Source organism: Carettochelys insculpta, chromosome 3 (assembly GCF_033958435.1).
Source record: "Carettochelys insculpta isolate YL-2023 chromosome 3, ASM3395843v1, whole genome shotgun sequence".
In the NCBI taxonomy this organism is placed as follows: domain Eukaryota; kingdom Metazoa; phylum Chordata; order Testudines; family Carettochelyidae; genus Carettochelys; species Carettochelys insculpta.
In genome coordinates, this window is record NC_134139.1 from 163,576,317 (window position 1) to 163,594,534 (window position 18,218).

At 44.2% G+C, this 18,218-nt stretch overlaps 1 protein-coding gene across 18 annotated transcripts in view; it reads right to left on the bottom strand.

Moving 5' to 3' along the window:
- Positions 1–5,174: 5,174 nt before the first annotated feature.
- The window catches only part of MLIP (muscular LMNA interacting protein), a 163,461-nt gene continuing 150,417 nt past the window's right edge, over positions 5,175–18,218 (bottom strand). For 13 of the 18 annotated variants that reach the window (XM_074991151.1, XM_074991157.1, XM_074991155.1 and 10 more), the window contains 3 exons: positions 16,093–16,146; positions 10,713–10,862; positions 5,175–5,522 (listed from right to left, as the gene is read on the bottom strand). In XM_074991151.1, coding sequence (XP_074847252.1) covers positions 10,716–10,862; positions 16,093–16,146 — 201 coding nt within the window. In that variant the 3' untranslated portion in view covers positions 5,175–5,522; positions 10,713–10,715. The remainder of the gene's footprint in view (positions 5,523–10,712; positions 10,863–16,092; positions 16,147–18,218) is intronic. The other 5 variants (XM_074991159.1, XM_074991156.1, XM_074991154.1 and 2 more) reach the window with 1 other exon arrangement.

An 18,218-nucleotide genomic window follows, 5' to 3' on the forward strand; every position in this document is an offset into this window, starting at 1 on the left:
TCTGCACTGTGAGGGCACGCCGCATGGCAGTGTCCTGGTGCCTGAGTGCGGGGGTGAGCCACTGGCACAGCTCCAGGAATGTCTGCCGGGTCATCCTGAAGTTCCTGAGCCAGTGGTTGTCGTCCCACTCCCCAAGCACCAGCCGCTCCCACCAGTCGGTGCTGGTGGGGTAGCTCCACAGCCGCCGGTGTGTGAGGCAGGGGGTGGGGCAGGGTGCTGCAGGGGTAGGGGTTGAGCCCTGCTGCCCTGGGGGCATCTCCTCCCCTGGGGCAAGGAGATGCTCAGCTGCCTCCCTCATGGCATGGACCAGGGCAAGCCCTGCTCCTGCCGGGAGGGCTGGGTGGACCTCTAGCTGCTGCTGCTGCTGCTGCTGCTGCTGCTGCTGCTGCTGCTGGGGGTCCATGACTGCGGCGCCCGGGGTCTGTGTGCCTATGGCTCCTCAGACCGCGTGCTGTGCAGGCTGAGTGTGTCTGGGAGGGGCCCTTTAAGGGAGCGGCTAGCTGTTGCCCCGGAAGCGCTAGTCCGCCCGGTGACCCTGTCTGCAGCTGTGCCTGGCATCCCTATTTCGATGTGTGCTACTTGGGCGTGTAGACGTTCCCTCGCTGCGCCTATTTCGATGTTGGGCTGTGCAATGTCAAAGTTGAACATCGACGTTGCTGGCCCTGGAGGACGTGTAGACGCTATTCATCGAAATAGCTTATTTCGATGTCGCCACATCGAAATAGGCTACTTCGATGTAGGCTTCTCGTGTACACGTAGCCATTATGTCATAGATTTCTAATGGGCAGAAGAATTATGGTCACATTCTCTGCACATGATGTCCCTAATTATTGTTGTTCATGTCTCTCTATGCATGAAATGAGCATAGTGTTTAAGTGCATGCCCATTATCCTTTTCATTGGGTGAAAGAAGCCATTTCTATAGCTATCAGAAATACTTTTTAATATAAGTGGATAAAGATATTCACAAAAACCAAGGAAACACTGAAGAAATTTGCCTCTTGTAACTTATTGCACCTCCAACAGTTCTAAACCTGGTTGAATTCCCTTCACTTACAAATCTCATTCCCCAAAAAGTCACTTAAAGTTTAAAACACCCTCGTAGAATAATAATCTTTGCTAGATATCCAGATGGGAATTTAGAACTCACAAAGATAAAATCCAAGCATAAAAAAGAAATTGCTGCCTGAAGATCCTCGCAAGAAAAGTGAAGCCTGAGGAGAAGACCTACTGAAAGTTCAGAAGCTGGGAGTCACAAAGGCCATTGCCCTCAGAAATGGAGCATAGAGGCTATTTGATCTTTTGCATTGAAGTTAACAGTAAGCATTATTTTAAAAAAAAATATATATATGTGTGTGTCTGTTCTAATCCATTTTCATTCAGTGGCTGAATGAAAACAAATGTAAGAACTCTTTAGAAGAAAATCAGCCCATTAAAACCCACTTATATGTGCATTTCTTGCGTCTCTTCATCACATTAGTCACTCCTCTACCTATTTCTTCATTTATATTCTGATACAACCTCTTGAATTCCCTGAAGCGTTCTCAGTCATTTTGTCATTTATTGGATGGCAGTATTTTTTCAAGAGGTATGCTCTTAAATCTTGTTACATTAGTCTCTTGAGAAGAGTTCAGTGTAATAGCTCCTGAGATCTCCACCAATCCCTGTGACCAATCCCTTTCCTGAAATAACCCAAAAAATTCAGTGAATCAAATGTGAGCCACTTTGGAACCCAGGGTATTATATATGCAAAATGTATGTACTTGTGTGTGATTGTATGTGCTATATCAAGGCAGGAAACACAACTAAAGTAAATCCTGCTTTTTTAAGCCTGAGGACTCCAGTGGTGCCAGAGAAGGATAAACTTTTAGGTTATGTCTCCACTGCACTTCTGTCAGTAAAACATTTATCACTCAGAAGTGTGAAAAAACATGCCCCTAACCAACAAAAAGTTTTACCAATGAAAGCTCTAGAACGGACAGCACTTTTTCAATAAGGTTACAGCTACACTGCGCTCTAAACTCAAATAAGACACAATTTGCGCTATGCACTATGTTGCAATACTGTGCTATTTTGAGGCATCCCTTTCTCCTCCCGCAATGAGGTTTACAGGGTTGCTGAAATAACTCACCTGTTTTTCGACAAATATTTCAAAATAACAGGCGCATTTCATAGACATGGAGTAGCTATTTCAGGATACCTTGGTATACTCAAATATTTCTGCAGCGTAGACAGAGCCTAACAAAGGCTTTCCCAATGACAAAGCTACTGCTTCTCATTGGGGTGGTTTTATTTTGTTGGCAGGAGACCAATGTAAGGTGCACAATATAGACATAGCCTTTGTTAAGTGGGTTGCCTAGGAAATACTTGGGAGGAAAGGGTTGCAGATTCCCATCTCTGAACCCACTCTTTGGAGCTGTGGCCTGAGAAGAACCCCATTCTCCACTGGTAACTGGTTCACAGGATCACAAGATCAAAGGTCATACTGTATAAAGGATTGACTCCCAGACAGGTCCATCAATGGGAGTGGGAGTGGGGACAAAGTGGGCACCGTCCCCAGGGTCTGGGGATCTAATGTGGCCAGGAGCTCCTGGCCTCCACTGCTGCCACTATGGCAGCAGCATTGACCACAGTAGTCCTAGGCACTTTAAATCACTGCTGCTGTGTATTCTGAGGATCACTGAGAGTGGGGGGCAGGGGGTTGTTCCAGGGTACAGGTGGCTCTGAGAGCTGGCTGCAACTAGCTGCAACCCTTCCACCTGAGGACCTGCTTGTTCCAGAAGCACCGGACAGGCTCCCTCCTGCTTTGCACAGAGTCCCAGCAAGGCTGTTGGGCTCACTGTTCTGAAATTCTTGATGTGAGCAAAAGCAGTTATGAACTTGTAACCACAGAAGAACCCTGTGTGGGGTTAGATGGGCTGATCACCTGTCAGAGACCTGGCTGAAGTCAGGTATATCTCTGCTAATTTTTTTAGTATGCCTGTAGGTGTTTACTGTGTTTAAGGATTTCTCAGTAATTCTTCCACTTTAAGAACAGTGTACTTCCTTAGAAAGGTTGTATGGTAGCTTCCATCTTAGGGCAATTATGCTGTTTATAGCCCCTGGGTGTCTGCTATGGCAGCCAGATGAGCTGGTGAACTCATAGTGAAGAGCAGAGAACCTTACAGCTTAGAAAATCCCCATCAGGAGAGAGATATGAGCCACTCAGCTGAAGAGAAGGGATGCCTGAGGACCTGAGAGCTGATGAGTAGGTGCCGTTCATATCACCTCTCTAAAAAAATCCATGGTATGCCCACAACTTGAATACCACGTGCACATGTGGTCACCCCCTCTTAAGATATATTGGAATAGGAGCAGGTTCAGAAAAGGGCAACAAAAATGATTAGCAAAAGCAACAAGGGGTCCTGTGGCACCTTATAGACTAACAGAAATGTGCCCATGAAAGCTTATGCTCATACATTTCTGTTAGTCTATAAGGTGCCACAGGACTCCTCGTTGCTTTTGCAGATCCAGACTAACACGGCTACCCCTCTGAAAAATGATTAGGGGTGTGGAACAGCTTTCATATGGAGAAAAAATAACAAGAGGAAAATTTTTCTGCTTGGAAAAGAGATGATTAAGGGAAGATATGGTTGCGATAGTAAATAAGGATGTGTTATTTACTCCTCAAAACATAACAACTGGGGGGGTCACCCAATGAAATTAATAGGCAGCAAGTTTGGAACAATCAAAAGGAAGGAATTTTTCACACAACACATAGTCAACCTGTGAAACTCTTTGCAGGAGTGTGGTGGAAAGGCCAACACTAGAATGGGGTTCAAAAAAGAACTAGATAAATGTACTGAGGATCAGTCCATCAATGGCTATTAGTCAGGATGGGCAGGGATGGTGTCACTAGTCTTTATTTGCCAGAAGATGGGAATGGACAACAGGGGATGGATCACTTGATGAGCACCTGTTCTGTTCATTCCCTCTGGAACACCTGTCACAGGCCATTGTCAGAAGACAGGATACTGGACTAGATGGGCCTTTGGTCTGCCCCAGTATGGCTGTTCCTATACCATTTCACAGAGGAGAATATAAGTGTACTTGCCTTGAACTGTGGCACACACTGGGACCTAAACAATACACATTATCGTCTGTGAAAACTTCTCCCTAGCCACTGTATTTTTTGCTCCAAATTTCCTGATCTTTATATTTTGGTGTAAAATATTACAGCTCATTGGGAAAAGGAGTTCAGGACGCGTGGGGTGGGGGGGCTTACATTTCCTGGGGAATTGGTAATAGGACATAGGGGATTTCACCTGTGGATCAGTACATCAAACACAGACCCAGTTGGTAGTGATATAAAGTCAGTACCAGTCCAATGCAAGGTGTTGAGGTGCCCCCCCCAAAAAAAATCCAATTCCATTTTATGTAGCCCTTATTAAGGCTTTCATTTTCACTTGAACACTAAATTTATTGTAATAAAAATGTTGAAATTTAATCAACTTCCATTGAATTCTAAATCACCTGCATTGAACCCCTGACATACAGCAGAGTTCCACTTGTCCACCCCACCCCCAAAGCTCCTGCTGCAGCAGGTGCCCAAATGCAGCGTACCCCCACAATATGTAAAGATGTCTGTGATTTCCCAGTTCAGGGACCAAGGGATCATACACAAGAGTCAGGCCTAGTTTTCTCAGATACCAGCAGAGAGAAGACTCCATTTGGTCTTTTACCCTTCATTCCACTGTGCACAGAAAGCAGATCGTGCAGGACCTACGTTCAGATGCAACTTAAATTATAGGTTGCACAGTTAACAGAAGAATGAACAGTTAAAAGAAGAGCATGTTGATTCTACCCCAGAACAAGCAGCAGCACCCAACGCTGATTACTTTTCTTCCAGTCAGAAGACTGGAATTGATGTTGATTGGATAAATATTGCATGGCACGAAGGAAGATGGCTCAGTCTCTGAATATATTGATTGCAGTAGATAGAGGCACAAATATGAGGAAAACAACTTATTTTCTTGACTATTTCACAGAAAATAACTATACGGGTCCCAGTGAAATGTTACCAAAATCAAAAGTATTGTCACTGGAAGTGCAGCAAGGTCAGCAGCATTAGTTTTTTGTATTTAATGTTTGGAACTGGATTAATGCAGAAAATAAATCACAACGAATTCTTCTCAATGTACACAGGTATATTAAACACACACCGATTCCAACTTTATTTAATTTCAAAATATAACTTGTTTTCTAAAGAAAAGGTGCTGTGTGCTTTGTTGCGTGTATTAAAATTACAGCAAACATTTCAGGACATTGTACACTGTATAAATTTGACATTCATTTTTCTAACTGTGGGGCTCCTTTTCCTGGTGCATTCTAGATTATCTGCTAAAAACAGCTGTAAGTTCTACTGCTCCATTGCAGTTAATATAGGAAGCAACATTTAAATCCACTTGAAGCACTGACTTCATTCCAGCATTGCAAAAAACTTCAAAATACTCGACAGTTTTAGCTTCTGATCCTAATTTGCAGCTGCAAAAGAAAAGACGAATTTTCACATGTATGTAACTGGAACATAAAAAGCATATAGGACCAGATCCTCAGGTGGTATAAACAAGTATAGATCCTCTGATAACACCAGAGCCATCCCCATATACACCACCCAAGATTCTGGCTAATAAATACACTGTGTTCTATAACTACACACAAGTACAATGTATTGTCTGCAAGAACAATGTTAGTGTACCATAATAAATCATCAGTTTTAATGGAACTATCCTGATGTATTCATAACCATAACAATAATTATATAATCATATTATAATATTTGTCATTTCTCACCTTATCGTATTGCTTTCTTCTATTCATGTCACACCTAGAAGTATACAGTAAACCCTTGTGTTATGGAGTGGGGGTGTTGCATTCTTCCATCCCCTGCATAACTCAAATTTTCACGTAAACTGGGTCCCCTGGGACTGCAGGAGACAGGAAACTGACCTGCTCTGGTTGGAAATAATATGAAATAATTGTAATAATAGTAAATAGTAGAAATTGTAAAAATAATAATAATGAAATAATGGTCAGTTTCCTGGCTCCCAGAGTGGTGGGGAGCCTGGTTCCTGTCTCCCCTCCCCTTGCAGGACCGGGAAACTGAATAGCCCACCAGGGCTGGTCAGTCTCCTGGCTGTTTCTCCCTGCCTTCCTCCAGTGGCACAGCTGTCACGCTGACAGTTGCACAGCTGGGGGAAGACAGGGAGAAAGGGCTTTTAGCTTGCCTAGCTGCCCACAGATGCCATGCATCACAATGTACTAATAACAACAATTAATGTTCTGCTTCTCTAGATCATCTACATATATCATTGAAGCTGGCAAAAAAGTACTGAGCAAATTTCTGCTCTATTACATTGTTCTAGATACCAAGTAATTCCACTGATCTCAGTGAAATTATTTGAGATTTATACGGATGCAAACTAATATAATTTGTTCCTATTTGGTTTTGGTTTTTGTTTGCTTGTTTCTTTGTCAAAATGCAGGCTAGGAAAATGTATGTCATTGTCCCCCTTCAGAGGTTGGTCCATTTTAAAAGATAATGAGCCTGCTACAATTAACATCCCAGGGTCTTAGTCCTTTAGCTTACATGTGACAGCTCGGACTTTCAATGTTCATTTAGAGGCTCATTATGTTTTCATTTAGCTAAGTAGTTACAGGAACGTTGAGTGGACCTAATGTTGCAGGCCTTGCTCAGTCAGAACACAGAGATGCTAATGGCAGTCTTCCCTCAGGGTGAGGCTGTAATGTTAGACCCAAAATAGCGTTACCTCTTTTTAACCAAAGCAGCTAGTCAAAAGTTCTGGGCCTTAGAATGTTCCAATTGGGAAGGGAAATTGATCATGGAGCCTACTATTTATTTCAATGTAATCTTGCTTTGTTACAATGTACAAAATCCTGCTTCTGAGAATGCCGAGGACCCAAAGACAAACGGAGCAGTTTCTTAGCCTACTTGGCCAATGCTTTTATCAGCAAGCACCCCTGAGGTGGAAACTCTCTGTAGGTTTCTCTCAGGGTTACATTGTGCTTAAAGGCTTCTGCTTGGATTTCTTCAGGCTGTCTCTGTCTCTCTCTGTTTCTGTGGTCTGACTTCCCTTCCCCACACAGAAAACCCTATTACTCAGCCATGGCCCCTCCACCCACACGATACAAAACTCCTGGGCAGGTGCACAGAAACCTTTCATTTTAGGTGGAAGATTGGGATTAATTTATCCTCACGCTTAGGTTAACTGAAGGATGCATTCACACAGCCATTATTTTCAATGAGGTTTTAATACATAACAAAGTTTCACCCAGTTCATAACCATATTTTATAAAATTAAGGAATAAAAGAATCTGGAGATCATTCAAAACAAAAAAGCAGTCCAGTAGCACTTTAAAGACTAACAAAATAATTTATTAGGTGAGCTTTCGTGGGACAGACCCACTTCTTCAGACCATAGCCAGACCAGAACAGACTCACTATTAAAGGCATAGAGAACCAAAAACAGTAATCAAGGTTGACAAATCAGCAAAAAAATTATCAAGGTGAGCAAATCAGAGAGCGGGGGGGGGGGGGCGGGAAGTATGCCAAAGAGCCCCAGTTCAAACCACGTGTTAATGTGTCAAATTTGAATATGAAAGAGAGTTCAGCAGTTTCTCTTTCCACAGCAGACTGAAAATTCTTCTTCAATAAGATGCAAACTCTTAAGTCATTAAGAGAATGGCCCACTCCATTAAAATGTAGACTAACTGGTTTGTGGATCAGGAATGGTTTGATATCTGTTTTGTGCCCTTTAACTCTGTCTGAGAGAGTTTGAAGTCTGTCCAATATACAAAGCATCTGGGCATTGTTGGCACATGATGGTATATATGATGTTAGCTGAGGAACTGCTTTTTTGTTTTGATAATATATAGACTAGCATGGCTCCCTCTCTGTTACTGGAGATCATTGTACTCCAGGGTCACTGTACTTTATACAGTATATCGGGAGGTTGAGGACCGGTTTGTTTGTTCCATTGTCTTGTGTTTTGTGGATTTGTATTACAGCTGCTCTTTGTCCCACTAGCTGCTATCACAGTGCCTGAGTTTATAATTATAGTCACCACAATGCAACCTATGAACACCTTACTGCTCACTATCCATTATACAGGTGGGAAGCCCACACTTCACGGCTCAGCAGCCAGGCTGTGAAGCTGCCCTGCCCCGATCCCTGGTAGGAGATGCTGACCTCATACCCACTCCAGGCTGACTATAGAGCTGGCAGAAAATCCCACCCCTAATTCCCATCTCTCCTCTGACCAGTGGGTGAGATTGCTGGTTTAGAAAAGGACTGTTGTAGACAACATAGGCTGTGCTGCAGGATACTGCAGGCTGAGTTCAGGGCTGAGGAACAGGCCCATGGAGCAATATGAGTATATTGGCCCTCTGAGCCTGCATTGCACATAAGAATTGGCCAGAGCTCAAAACAGTTAACCCAGAACTAAAGAGCTGGGGTTGATGAGGCAGGAAACATTGTGCCTGGTGGGGGCACAGTTCCTTTGAGGCATTGGGAGTGTACACTATACACCGATTCACAATGGCTCTCAGGGGTTGTATATACTAACAGAGGAACTGGCATCAATCTGGGTGTTGGAGCAATTCCTGGGTCATTTCCTGCCTTGCTAGGACTTGTAAGAGTTGGGGACCACCTAGTTGAGAAGGGAGGCCCCAAATTTACAAATACATAGAGATTACAGCAGTGCTCTTTATCAACACAACCAAGGCACCTGAGCGGGCCTGCATCATGGAAAGCCAGTGTGTTGATACTGCACGCCGTTGTTCATCTTTTCTGGCCCCTGACTCCTCATTTCCCCACAAACTTAGGCTTGTACAGGATAGAGGGGGAGCAGCCATTCTATTCCAGCCTAATCTCAAGTGCAAGAGAGACCACCTGAAGACAAGGGCAGTGAAATTGGGCACTCTAGTGACAGCTGTTGGCTAACTGGGATTTTTCTCACAAGGTAGTAATTAGGGATGTAACTGCTGTCATATGTACACATGAATTGTTAGATTATGACAGTGCTTCTAAAACTGGACTCGGTTAAAAATATGAAAAATTTAAAAATTTAATCCATATTACATTATGTGATGGGCATATCTGATCCTTTTAAAGATTCTATATATAGCAAACCAATTAATCATTATGAACAATGAATGCTGGTTTTTGACCTGGCACATCCCTTAGGTGAATAAAGATTAAAGTTATGTTTACACTACAGAGTTCTGGTGGTACCACTTTGTTCATTAGATGTCGATCAAACCTCTGACATCCCTGATCAAAATAGCTGTGCCAGCAAAAATTTGTAGTGAAGATGTAGCTGCACCATCAAGGCTGTGCTTTTACCGCTATAGCATGTTTTGCTCATGGGAGGCAGAAATAAGCTTTGTCAATACATAGTGCAGCTTTGCAAGCATAGCTGCATCTGTGCTAGGAGTGCTTTGCTAGTGTCGTATGTGCTGGTATTCCTACAGCAGTAAAATGCTCTGTAGACACTAAAAAGTAATAAACAGCCCCACTATGGCCTGTATTCACACATCCATGGGTCTTATACATTGCACAACTTTTGTCATTAAATTCAGTCATGAAGTATTGTCAGTGGCTACAAAGGAGCAGGATTGGTTCTCCTTATTTAGAGCCTCATGAACGTGTGTGAATGATTGTGACTTGCTGGGTTAGGTCCTGTCTCTGGAGAAGTTGATGGAATCAGGTTGCGGGGAAAGGAGAAAGAGAAAGAAAGAGAGAAAACCTTATCTAACAGCATGCCATATGCCTAACAATTATTCTAGATGCTTTAGCATATGCCCACACTGCAGTATAAGCCTAGGGTTCAAACTCAGGGTCAGATCTAATTCCCCTTTGGTCTTCACACAAATCATGCTAACCCAGGGCTTGGACCCAGAGTTCCAGGCTGTTTTCACTGTAAGAGGGTGGCTTGGGTGACTGCCCAGGAGAGATTCAGGTGTTTCCCAGCTGATTAGCAGAGCGCCCACATGCCCCAGCCAGCAACATGTGGTGCACATCTGCACATACCTCATGCAGATAACAAAATTTATGCTGCTCTTGCATGGAAAAAAATTAGAGGGAACACTGGCCCCAGGACCTCATGTCTTCTGTCTACCTAGGCTTGCAGGACTCAGGCTGCAGCTTTGTTTCACTGTTATACAGACTTCTGGGCTCGGTCCCAAACAGAGACCCACCCACCCTTCCATGAGTTCAGACCCCAGACCAAGCCTGGATATATACAAAACAATGAAACAGCTCCACAGTCCAAGCTGGCCCAGCTTACTCCAGCCAACCACTGGTGTGTAATTGTAATGTAAGCATATCCATAGAGCTCACAGACGTAATAACAAATCCCTCAACTCTGGAAAGATCATGAGTACCCCAGATGTCTTGTTATTGGAAATTTGTTAACGGACTTTATTGAAACAATTTTATGGCCACTTATATGTTTAATTTGATTATAAAAAGTACACATGCCAACACCTATGCAAGCTTTCTAATTCCATGTGGATATGGTTTTTATAGACTCAACAGCTTACAAAGTTCAAAGCATTGTTAGAGTAACTATAATACATGCGCCCCAGCCTTTGCACATTACAGATTGATGTACAGTAACATCTGATGACAACTAATTAGAATAACTGATGTACCTCTTAGCTCGGTTTTACCCGAGCATCCCCCACATCCAATCTGGGTGAAAACCTCTCACTTTCGCCATCTGGAAGTTTTCCTTTGCTTGTCTTTTTGCTTTCATTGCTGGAAGGCAGATCTGATTTACTTGGTGTAGTTGCAGAATGAAGCTAAAGTTGCATGAAAAATAGAACAAAGTTATTCTGCATCCCCCTCAGACCTCTGATTTAAATTGGTACTGATCTTTGTGGAAAATAACATGAGCTGTGGAATGAGTGACTGAAAACCACACACACACACACACACACACACACCCCCAATCAAAAACACAAAAAGATATAATTGATCTCATCTCATCATATTATTAGTCTTTTTCAAGTATGTTGTTATAGATGATTTTGGATATAGATAGCCCTTCCAGTGAGAGCAGAGATGGGAGATAGCAGGGTTTGGGGTGCTCATTTCAGGAAAAAAGAGATGTTGGTTTTGCCAGTTGACTGTCTGACAGCTCAGTCAGTTCAGCTGCAGAGCCAGGAGTTCGCTGAGAAATGGGTGCCGCACCTTATGCCGTGCTTTAGTGGGTATGTAAGCTATGAATGTGGGTGAAAGAAAGAGAGCATGGGAGTATAATGGAGCATCCTTGCACTATACAATTGGGAAAGGTTGGTGGTGTTTTCCTCACTTTAAAAAAACAATAATTCTGGAACTTCAATCATGCTGGGCCAGATCCTGTCTCCTCTTCCTTGCTGCCATGAAGAGGAGGCAGAAAGCTGCATACTTCTCCAGATGGGGATTCCCCTGGTAATATGAGGCAAGGTCAGAATGCTCCCACATTCCAACAAGTCCCCATCCAGGAGAATGTCCCCAGGGAGCCATTATCAGTCAGTGCACCTTACAGTGGTGCTGAGGTTGCTCTAAGTTGCCCTGGCTGTCTGCAGGACTAGGGATCTAAAGGTGAGATAAAGGGACTATCTCCTGCAGCACCAACTCTCTTGATCCTCAGGTTTCTCCCTTCGCGTGTGCCCCAGGTAGCCCTTGGCAAGGCACCACAAGGGAAAAGGATACCTCTTCCATACACTTTGGATAAAGGCTGAGTCGGGACCTCCAGGCACATCCTGTGCTCCTTCTCTACTGCTCGCTAGACACAGACGGCCTTTGCTTTCTCCCAGGATGACTTTGTGAAGGAAGCCAGATGACAGACCATGAGTCCCATCATCATCTTAAAAATAAGATTTATTAAAAAGTAAGAGAAAATCTAACTGGGACTGTGCACCAAATGAGTTAACCCTGAGAGAGCAGAAAGTCAGGGGGCTCCTTGTTCCCTCCCAGTACGGCTAGTTGAACTCCAAGCTGGGGCTGGGCAGACAGACACTGGTGGGTTGAAATCTAGATTTGGGACTCAGTGCTGCAGCAACTTTGCACTCCCTACTCAGGGCTGCCCCTAGGCATATGCAGAGTAAGCAGCTGGGTGGGGCACCACTAGATGTGGGGAAACTCTTTGCCCCAAATTAAGTAGTGCGTTATGTTGCCCCTACACGTACCCAGCATAGCCCAAGGCCAGTGCTGCCTGAAGCAGTCACATTCTCCTGGCCTCTGCTCCACCTCCTGGATGTGGCCACATAATGCTCCAGCCTGTGGATGGACCTCTGCTCCACCTCCTGGCCCTGCGACCCAATTCCTCGGCCTCTCACACACTCACACACACCCAACCAACCTCTCAGCCTCATCATCCCCCCCCCCCTACTGCAATCTACCTCCCAGCCTTGTGGCCTGACCTCCCAACCCCTCGGCTCCTTCCCCACTCTACCTCCTGGCCCCAGCAGCTGAATTCCTCAGTCCCCCACCCCTGCTCTGAGGGCCTCCCAGCTCCAGTAACCCCAATCCCCTATTTTGAAACGTGAAGGAGTTTTGCAGGTTACGCTATGCTCCCAGTGGCATTGTTAAGGGGGTAAGTGGGGAGCAAAGGACCAAAGCCTGAAGCAGCGAGAGTCAGCTCAGTGCCAGCCTTAGTGAAGACTGAAAATGTGAGTGAGGACTTATCCACAAAACCCCACAGTTCAGAGCACAGGGTGTGATCTGCAACGCACATTAGCATGCTGCATGTGTTCCCCCGCATGAACTAAAGGATCCTGAGAGCCTGACTGAAAAGGATTATATTAACACAAGTGACATAACTTCTAGTTTCCACCTGCAGCATCTACGCTGGGGGAAGCGGATAACAGCACTGCATGCTGATACACACTGCAGTTTGCTTAGCCGTAGTCCGAACTGTGGACTGTGTAGACATAACGTAAGCAAAGCCAGTCTTTGAACTTTTGGGCTGGCTTCAGAAACTATACTTTGTGCACTCCCTCTCCTCCCAAATGTACCATTATCACACCTCTCTGCACAAGGCTGACTTGAGAATCTAGGGAATGGTTAGTAAAATGACAATTGCCATAAACCCCTAAATGGCATGTGTTCATCTTCTATGAAAGAGTGAGTATGAGTGAGCGGGAAGGGGCTTTAGGTTTCCCAGCCTCCTGGAGCAGAAGTAGACTCCTGGGATTAAATAGAAATTAAAATGCTCCATCATACACCCAGAAGGTAAATTTTGCTAAAAGAATAAGTCATTGTATAATCCCTCAGGTGATGAATCCAATTACATCAGTTTCATCTCCAACTGCTTACCCCATATGCTTAAAATCAATACTGAAGCTATGTATTTGGCGGTAACTAGAGCCAAGTGCCACCTCATTCCTTTTAATCCCAGCTCATCTTTAGCACTTTCTAATAGACCAGAATTTTCTTTCTCAAATGAGAAACAAAACAAACTGGGTTAACGGATTTGTGAAAAAAAAAGTCAGGGATGGTCTTATTTCTGTTGTTAAATTTACCTAAAAGGATTTGGTATAATTACCGACGTTGTGTGGGTAATAAAATGAGGCCTCAGTAGTCAATATCCATTCATCTGCTGTCACTGAATTCATACTGCAGTGAATGTTTAGCTATTCCTTAATGCTAATTATCCTTTACATGCTAAAATAACATAAAAAGCTCCAGCTTTCCTTCTAAATTAAGAATGTTGAGTTTAATTGTAAAGCGTCCATTAAAGAAGCTGATATTTAATTGGATTATACAGATTTATTTCAATAGCAAGATTGTGATTTTAAATTCATGTTGACAACCCTGTTACAAACAAGTTGTTTTCCTTGAGCAGTGTGTCCTAGTGGATAGAGCACTAGACTGGGTCTCAGAAGAGGTGATTTCTATTCCTAGTTCAGCCAGGAGATGTCTACACAGCAATTTGGTTTCAAAATAATTTATTCAATTTGTGTTGGGTAAATTATTTCAAAATCCTTTATTCCAAACTTGGTGCCATCCAAACTGCACCAAAGTTTGTAATAAGCAGATGTTCTGAAGGCACATCCAGAACCAGAATACTGCACTCAAAAACCCAGCGCTATTTTGAGCAGAGGGACAAGCTGCGGAGTTGCTATTCCGGAATACAAATGTATACAATCACCTTGTAGACGTAGCCCCAGTGACCTGGTGAGTGACCTGCTCAGTTACTTCACTTCTTTGTGCCCCTGTTTTCCCATCTATAAAATGAGGATAATGATCCTGAAACCCTTGTACAGTGCTTTGATATCTACTAATGAATGTGAGCTCTGTGAGAGCTAGGTATTATTGTTATGCCCTGTTCCAAGAGCAACATGTAGCAATAGGCAACATGTGAGTGACACATGGGGTCAAATGCCCTTCCCAGATTTCTGCTTGGCCTGCCAGGAGGCAGAGAGAGGGGTTCTCTCCTTTTCCTGCCACACCTGCCTCCCAGCATGATCAGCCACTGTCCCTTGCAGCCAAGCTTGGGCAAGGAATGGAGAAGGTGCAACCAGCCACTTCTCACATGGGCCAGGTCATTGCTCTGTGCAAGGTGGTAGCTGTCTGTGAGAGCCTGGCTGGGAAAAGCAGCTCCCCACCCCTTCCACACACACCCTCCAGGCCCAGCTGCTAGGGACAGGGGTTACCTGGCCAGACAGCGTTGCCAACATTCTAATCCCACAAAACTGAAGACCTTTGTCCAGCCCTTCTCTGCTGCCCTGCCCCTCTCACTCCAGGACCTGGAAGTGGAGACATGTCCCTCTGCTCTGAGGTGGAGACATGGCCAGGAGATACTCTGCATTGCCTCCACCCTCTGAACTGGTCCCCACAGCTCCCATTAGCTGCAATTCCTGACCAATGGGAGCTGTGAAGTTGGTGCTGAGGTGGCAGCAGTGCACTGAGTCCTCCGGCCTGTCCCTCCACTGAAGAACTCAAGGGATATATCATTACTTGCAGGAAGCCAGGCAGAGCCTGCCAGCCCTGCACCAACCAGACTTTGAACTGTCCAATCAGTAGTGCTGACTGGAGCTGCCAGTATCCCTTTTCAACCAGATGTTCTGACTGAAAATTGGACACTAACAACCTAGAACCAGAGTCCCCCACTCCACCCCAGGCCCCTGCAGCACCTTTCCAAGTCACTCAGCCCCTGTCCATCCGAGCCACGTCATGTCAGGCAGGTGGCACGCTGCATGGAGTCAGTGACCCAGAGCTGAATCAGACGGCGTCAGAAGCAGCTTCCTCCCACTCCCCACCTGGGCCTTGATGCCATGGACAGAGTCCAAACAAATGGGGCTGATGGAAGGGAGGGACTAGGTTATGTGTCTTCCCCTTTAGATTGTCCCTCCCACCCCAGAGTCAGGAGGTCTGAGTAAATTCAGATAGCATCAGCTCTCTTATAAAGTGTGTCTAACCCAGGATGGTAGGAATTAGGTTCATACAGCTTAGAGAGGGAGGAGACTGGTATTAAGTCATTGAATCCATTCCCAGCAAGTGCAGGACTTGGTCTGCCCAGTGCTGTTACTGAATTTTACCTGAACTGAGGAAATGATGCTGGACAGCACATGCTGTAGTGAGTTATATGCTGCTGCCCCTCCCTTTCAAAACAGAGCACAGTGAGGGTTCTCCCCTGAGGGTGTGAACATGGTGAATTTGGGAGAACTGTGAAAGCAGTTATCTTCTGGCATTTAGCACAGCAGCTCCTGCTGTATCACAGTCGCTGCAGAGTGTGAAACGCTGGGTTTTCAAACGGGGCTCACTTGTACATGTTTTATTAATTTCTATTCCCGGCCATATAAGCTTCCACATACAGAGATCACAGGCAATGAACATGATGCTATCTGCGCTTAATATTCGTTTGGTATTAACAGTGAAACACACCCATTTGCATAGTTCACGTGCTGGGCCAAAATCCTCTCTGCAGGTGTACTCTGTGTGCCTCTGAGCCCACCCACTCCAGGTTAACTGAAAAAGCCAGTCTGAGCTAGTACTCATTGCAAGTATGCATGTCGTTATAGTCTGTAAATGTTGATCAGTTACCTCGTTGGAGCTGAGTGCTTCGTTTTCTGGAATAGGCACTATTGGATGACTGGGCTGCAGAGATGCCAAGGATGTCATTGAGAGAGAGTAAGCGAAAAAAATATGCATTAATATATTAGTTAAATTTTAGTAGCTATCCAAACATCATTATCAAAGAGCCTTAATGACTAACGTGCACAGGGCAGCTAATCATCCAGTTCCCAATGACTTTCAGTGGGAGCTGGGCACTGAACTGTATGTCTCCACTGCAAGTGAAGGTGTGACTGTAGCATAGTCGGGCATACCCATGCGAGCTGGACTAAAGCACAGAAAACAGTAATAGTCTAAAGCAGTAGCACTGTCTGAGCACCAGCAATGGGGGTGAGGGCAAGGGGACACTGGTGATGTGATCATCTTGTTAGCCCATGCTGCACCTTGTGCTGCTGTGCCTGTATTACTATTGTTACCCAAGCTAGCATAGGTATGCCTGTTTGAGTTACAATTTCACCTTCATTCTGAGTGCAGAGATTCCCTTTTGTCCTTTGAAAACCGCTGGCTCAAGTTCCAGGCTGGTTTCCATCTAATCACATTGTCACATCATTTTAAAAAGCATTGGTCACACTGAAATGACTCAGTCGGAATTATAGCAAGGACAAGTGCTGATGGAAAGGAAAGGGTTAATATGAGACAATGCTCTAGTCGCTGTATTTCCAACACTTAACACTTATACCTTCCTAAACAGCACCCACAAGGGCTCTCTGTAACCTTGAGTTTCAAATTCAACAATCATGTAACTCTTTAACTAAGAATGCCATTGTACAAACATATACAAAGGGAGGGTTTGTGTCATAATCATACTTTAACATTTCTATTTGTATCTGCGTAGTGAAGACCTGGTCCAAGTTCCACTGAGGTCCACCCCAAGTGACTTCACTGGGCTTTGGATCAGGACCAAGGTGAATTCATAAACCAACCCATACAGAGAAATGGTAAGTTCGTAGGACTGGTGAAACACAGATCTCGTAGTTTTAGTTTTCTGCAGTAAAGATGTCTGAATGCATTTAAGGTTTTAGATTATGGAAACCCAGTTTCAATGTGTCAAAATCACTTATCCATGCAACTAATTAGCACACATCATTAACTGATTTTATAAATCAGATCAGACTGCCTTGGTTCTGAACTTAAAAAGGAAGTTTTGAATCATTACTCATAGAAGTATATGTCTAGTGTGGTAAACCACTCCAATAATGAAGGTAGATCAAGTATTGTTTCAACAGGACTTGGCATTTCTGTATGCCAAGAACACAGGGCGAGAAGTTAAATAAGGATGAGAAGAGAATACTTTCATTCTTCCAGTTGAGAATTCCTTGCTGGCAATACAGACACTAAAAATGTTGGCACTGAGAAACATAGGCAGTACAGACTCATCCATTTCTTTGGCTGAGCATTCACCCTGCTAGCCCATTTCAAGTAAACAAACAGGAAGTGTGAGCTACAGGTAGCTCTGCAGTTAGGGTTGTACCATTTTGGCTGCTAACATGCTGTGTGTGAGTTATTGGTGTGCTCCAAAATCATTATTCGTCCTAACACAAAATCATATGTTCTTTTGCAAGGAATGTGCAATCAGTGTGGGTGGCTTCTGTAGATGGATTGCTCTCTAGCTACCTAGCAAACTGCAATTAAGTTCTCTGGGAACTATGAAACACCCACAGCACGTACAGCAAAAATAGCTGACTAAGGCGGCAGCAGGCTGAGACTGTGGCTATCATTTGTCTCCATTAAGAAAATAAAACACCGTGTACAAACTATGCACATGGCTAACCTATAAAAATGAGCTTTTATTACTACTACCTTGACCTACCTTCTCTTCTCATCCCTTATTGCCCACTCCTCTTTAAACTTCTTCTCCAAACCCAGAAACAGATTTGCCTTGTTCTCTTCCATAAATCTCATCCCTCATGTCCCTCTTTTGTTTCCACAATAATCCCAATCTCCCTTCACCTACACTCATCTTTGTCTCCTTCTCTCACAGTGCATTAGGAACTCACAAAGGGAAGGAAAACACTCCCAAACATATCCCTGAACTTCCTATACGAAGACAATATTTGGTCTACCTCCATTATTGCAACAGTTTACCAAACTAGGCT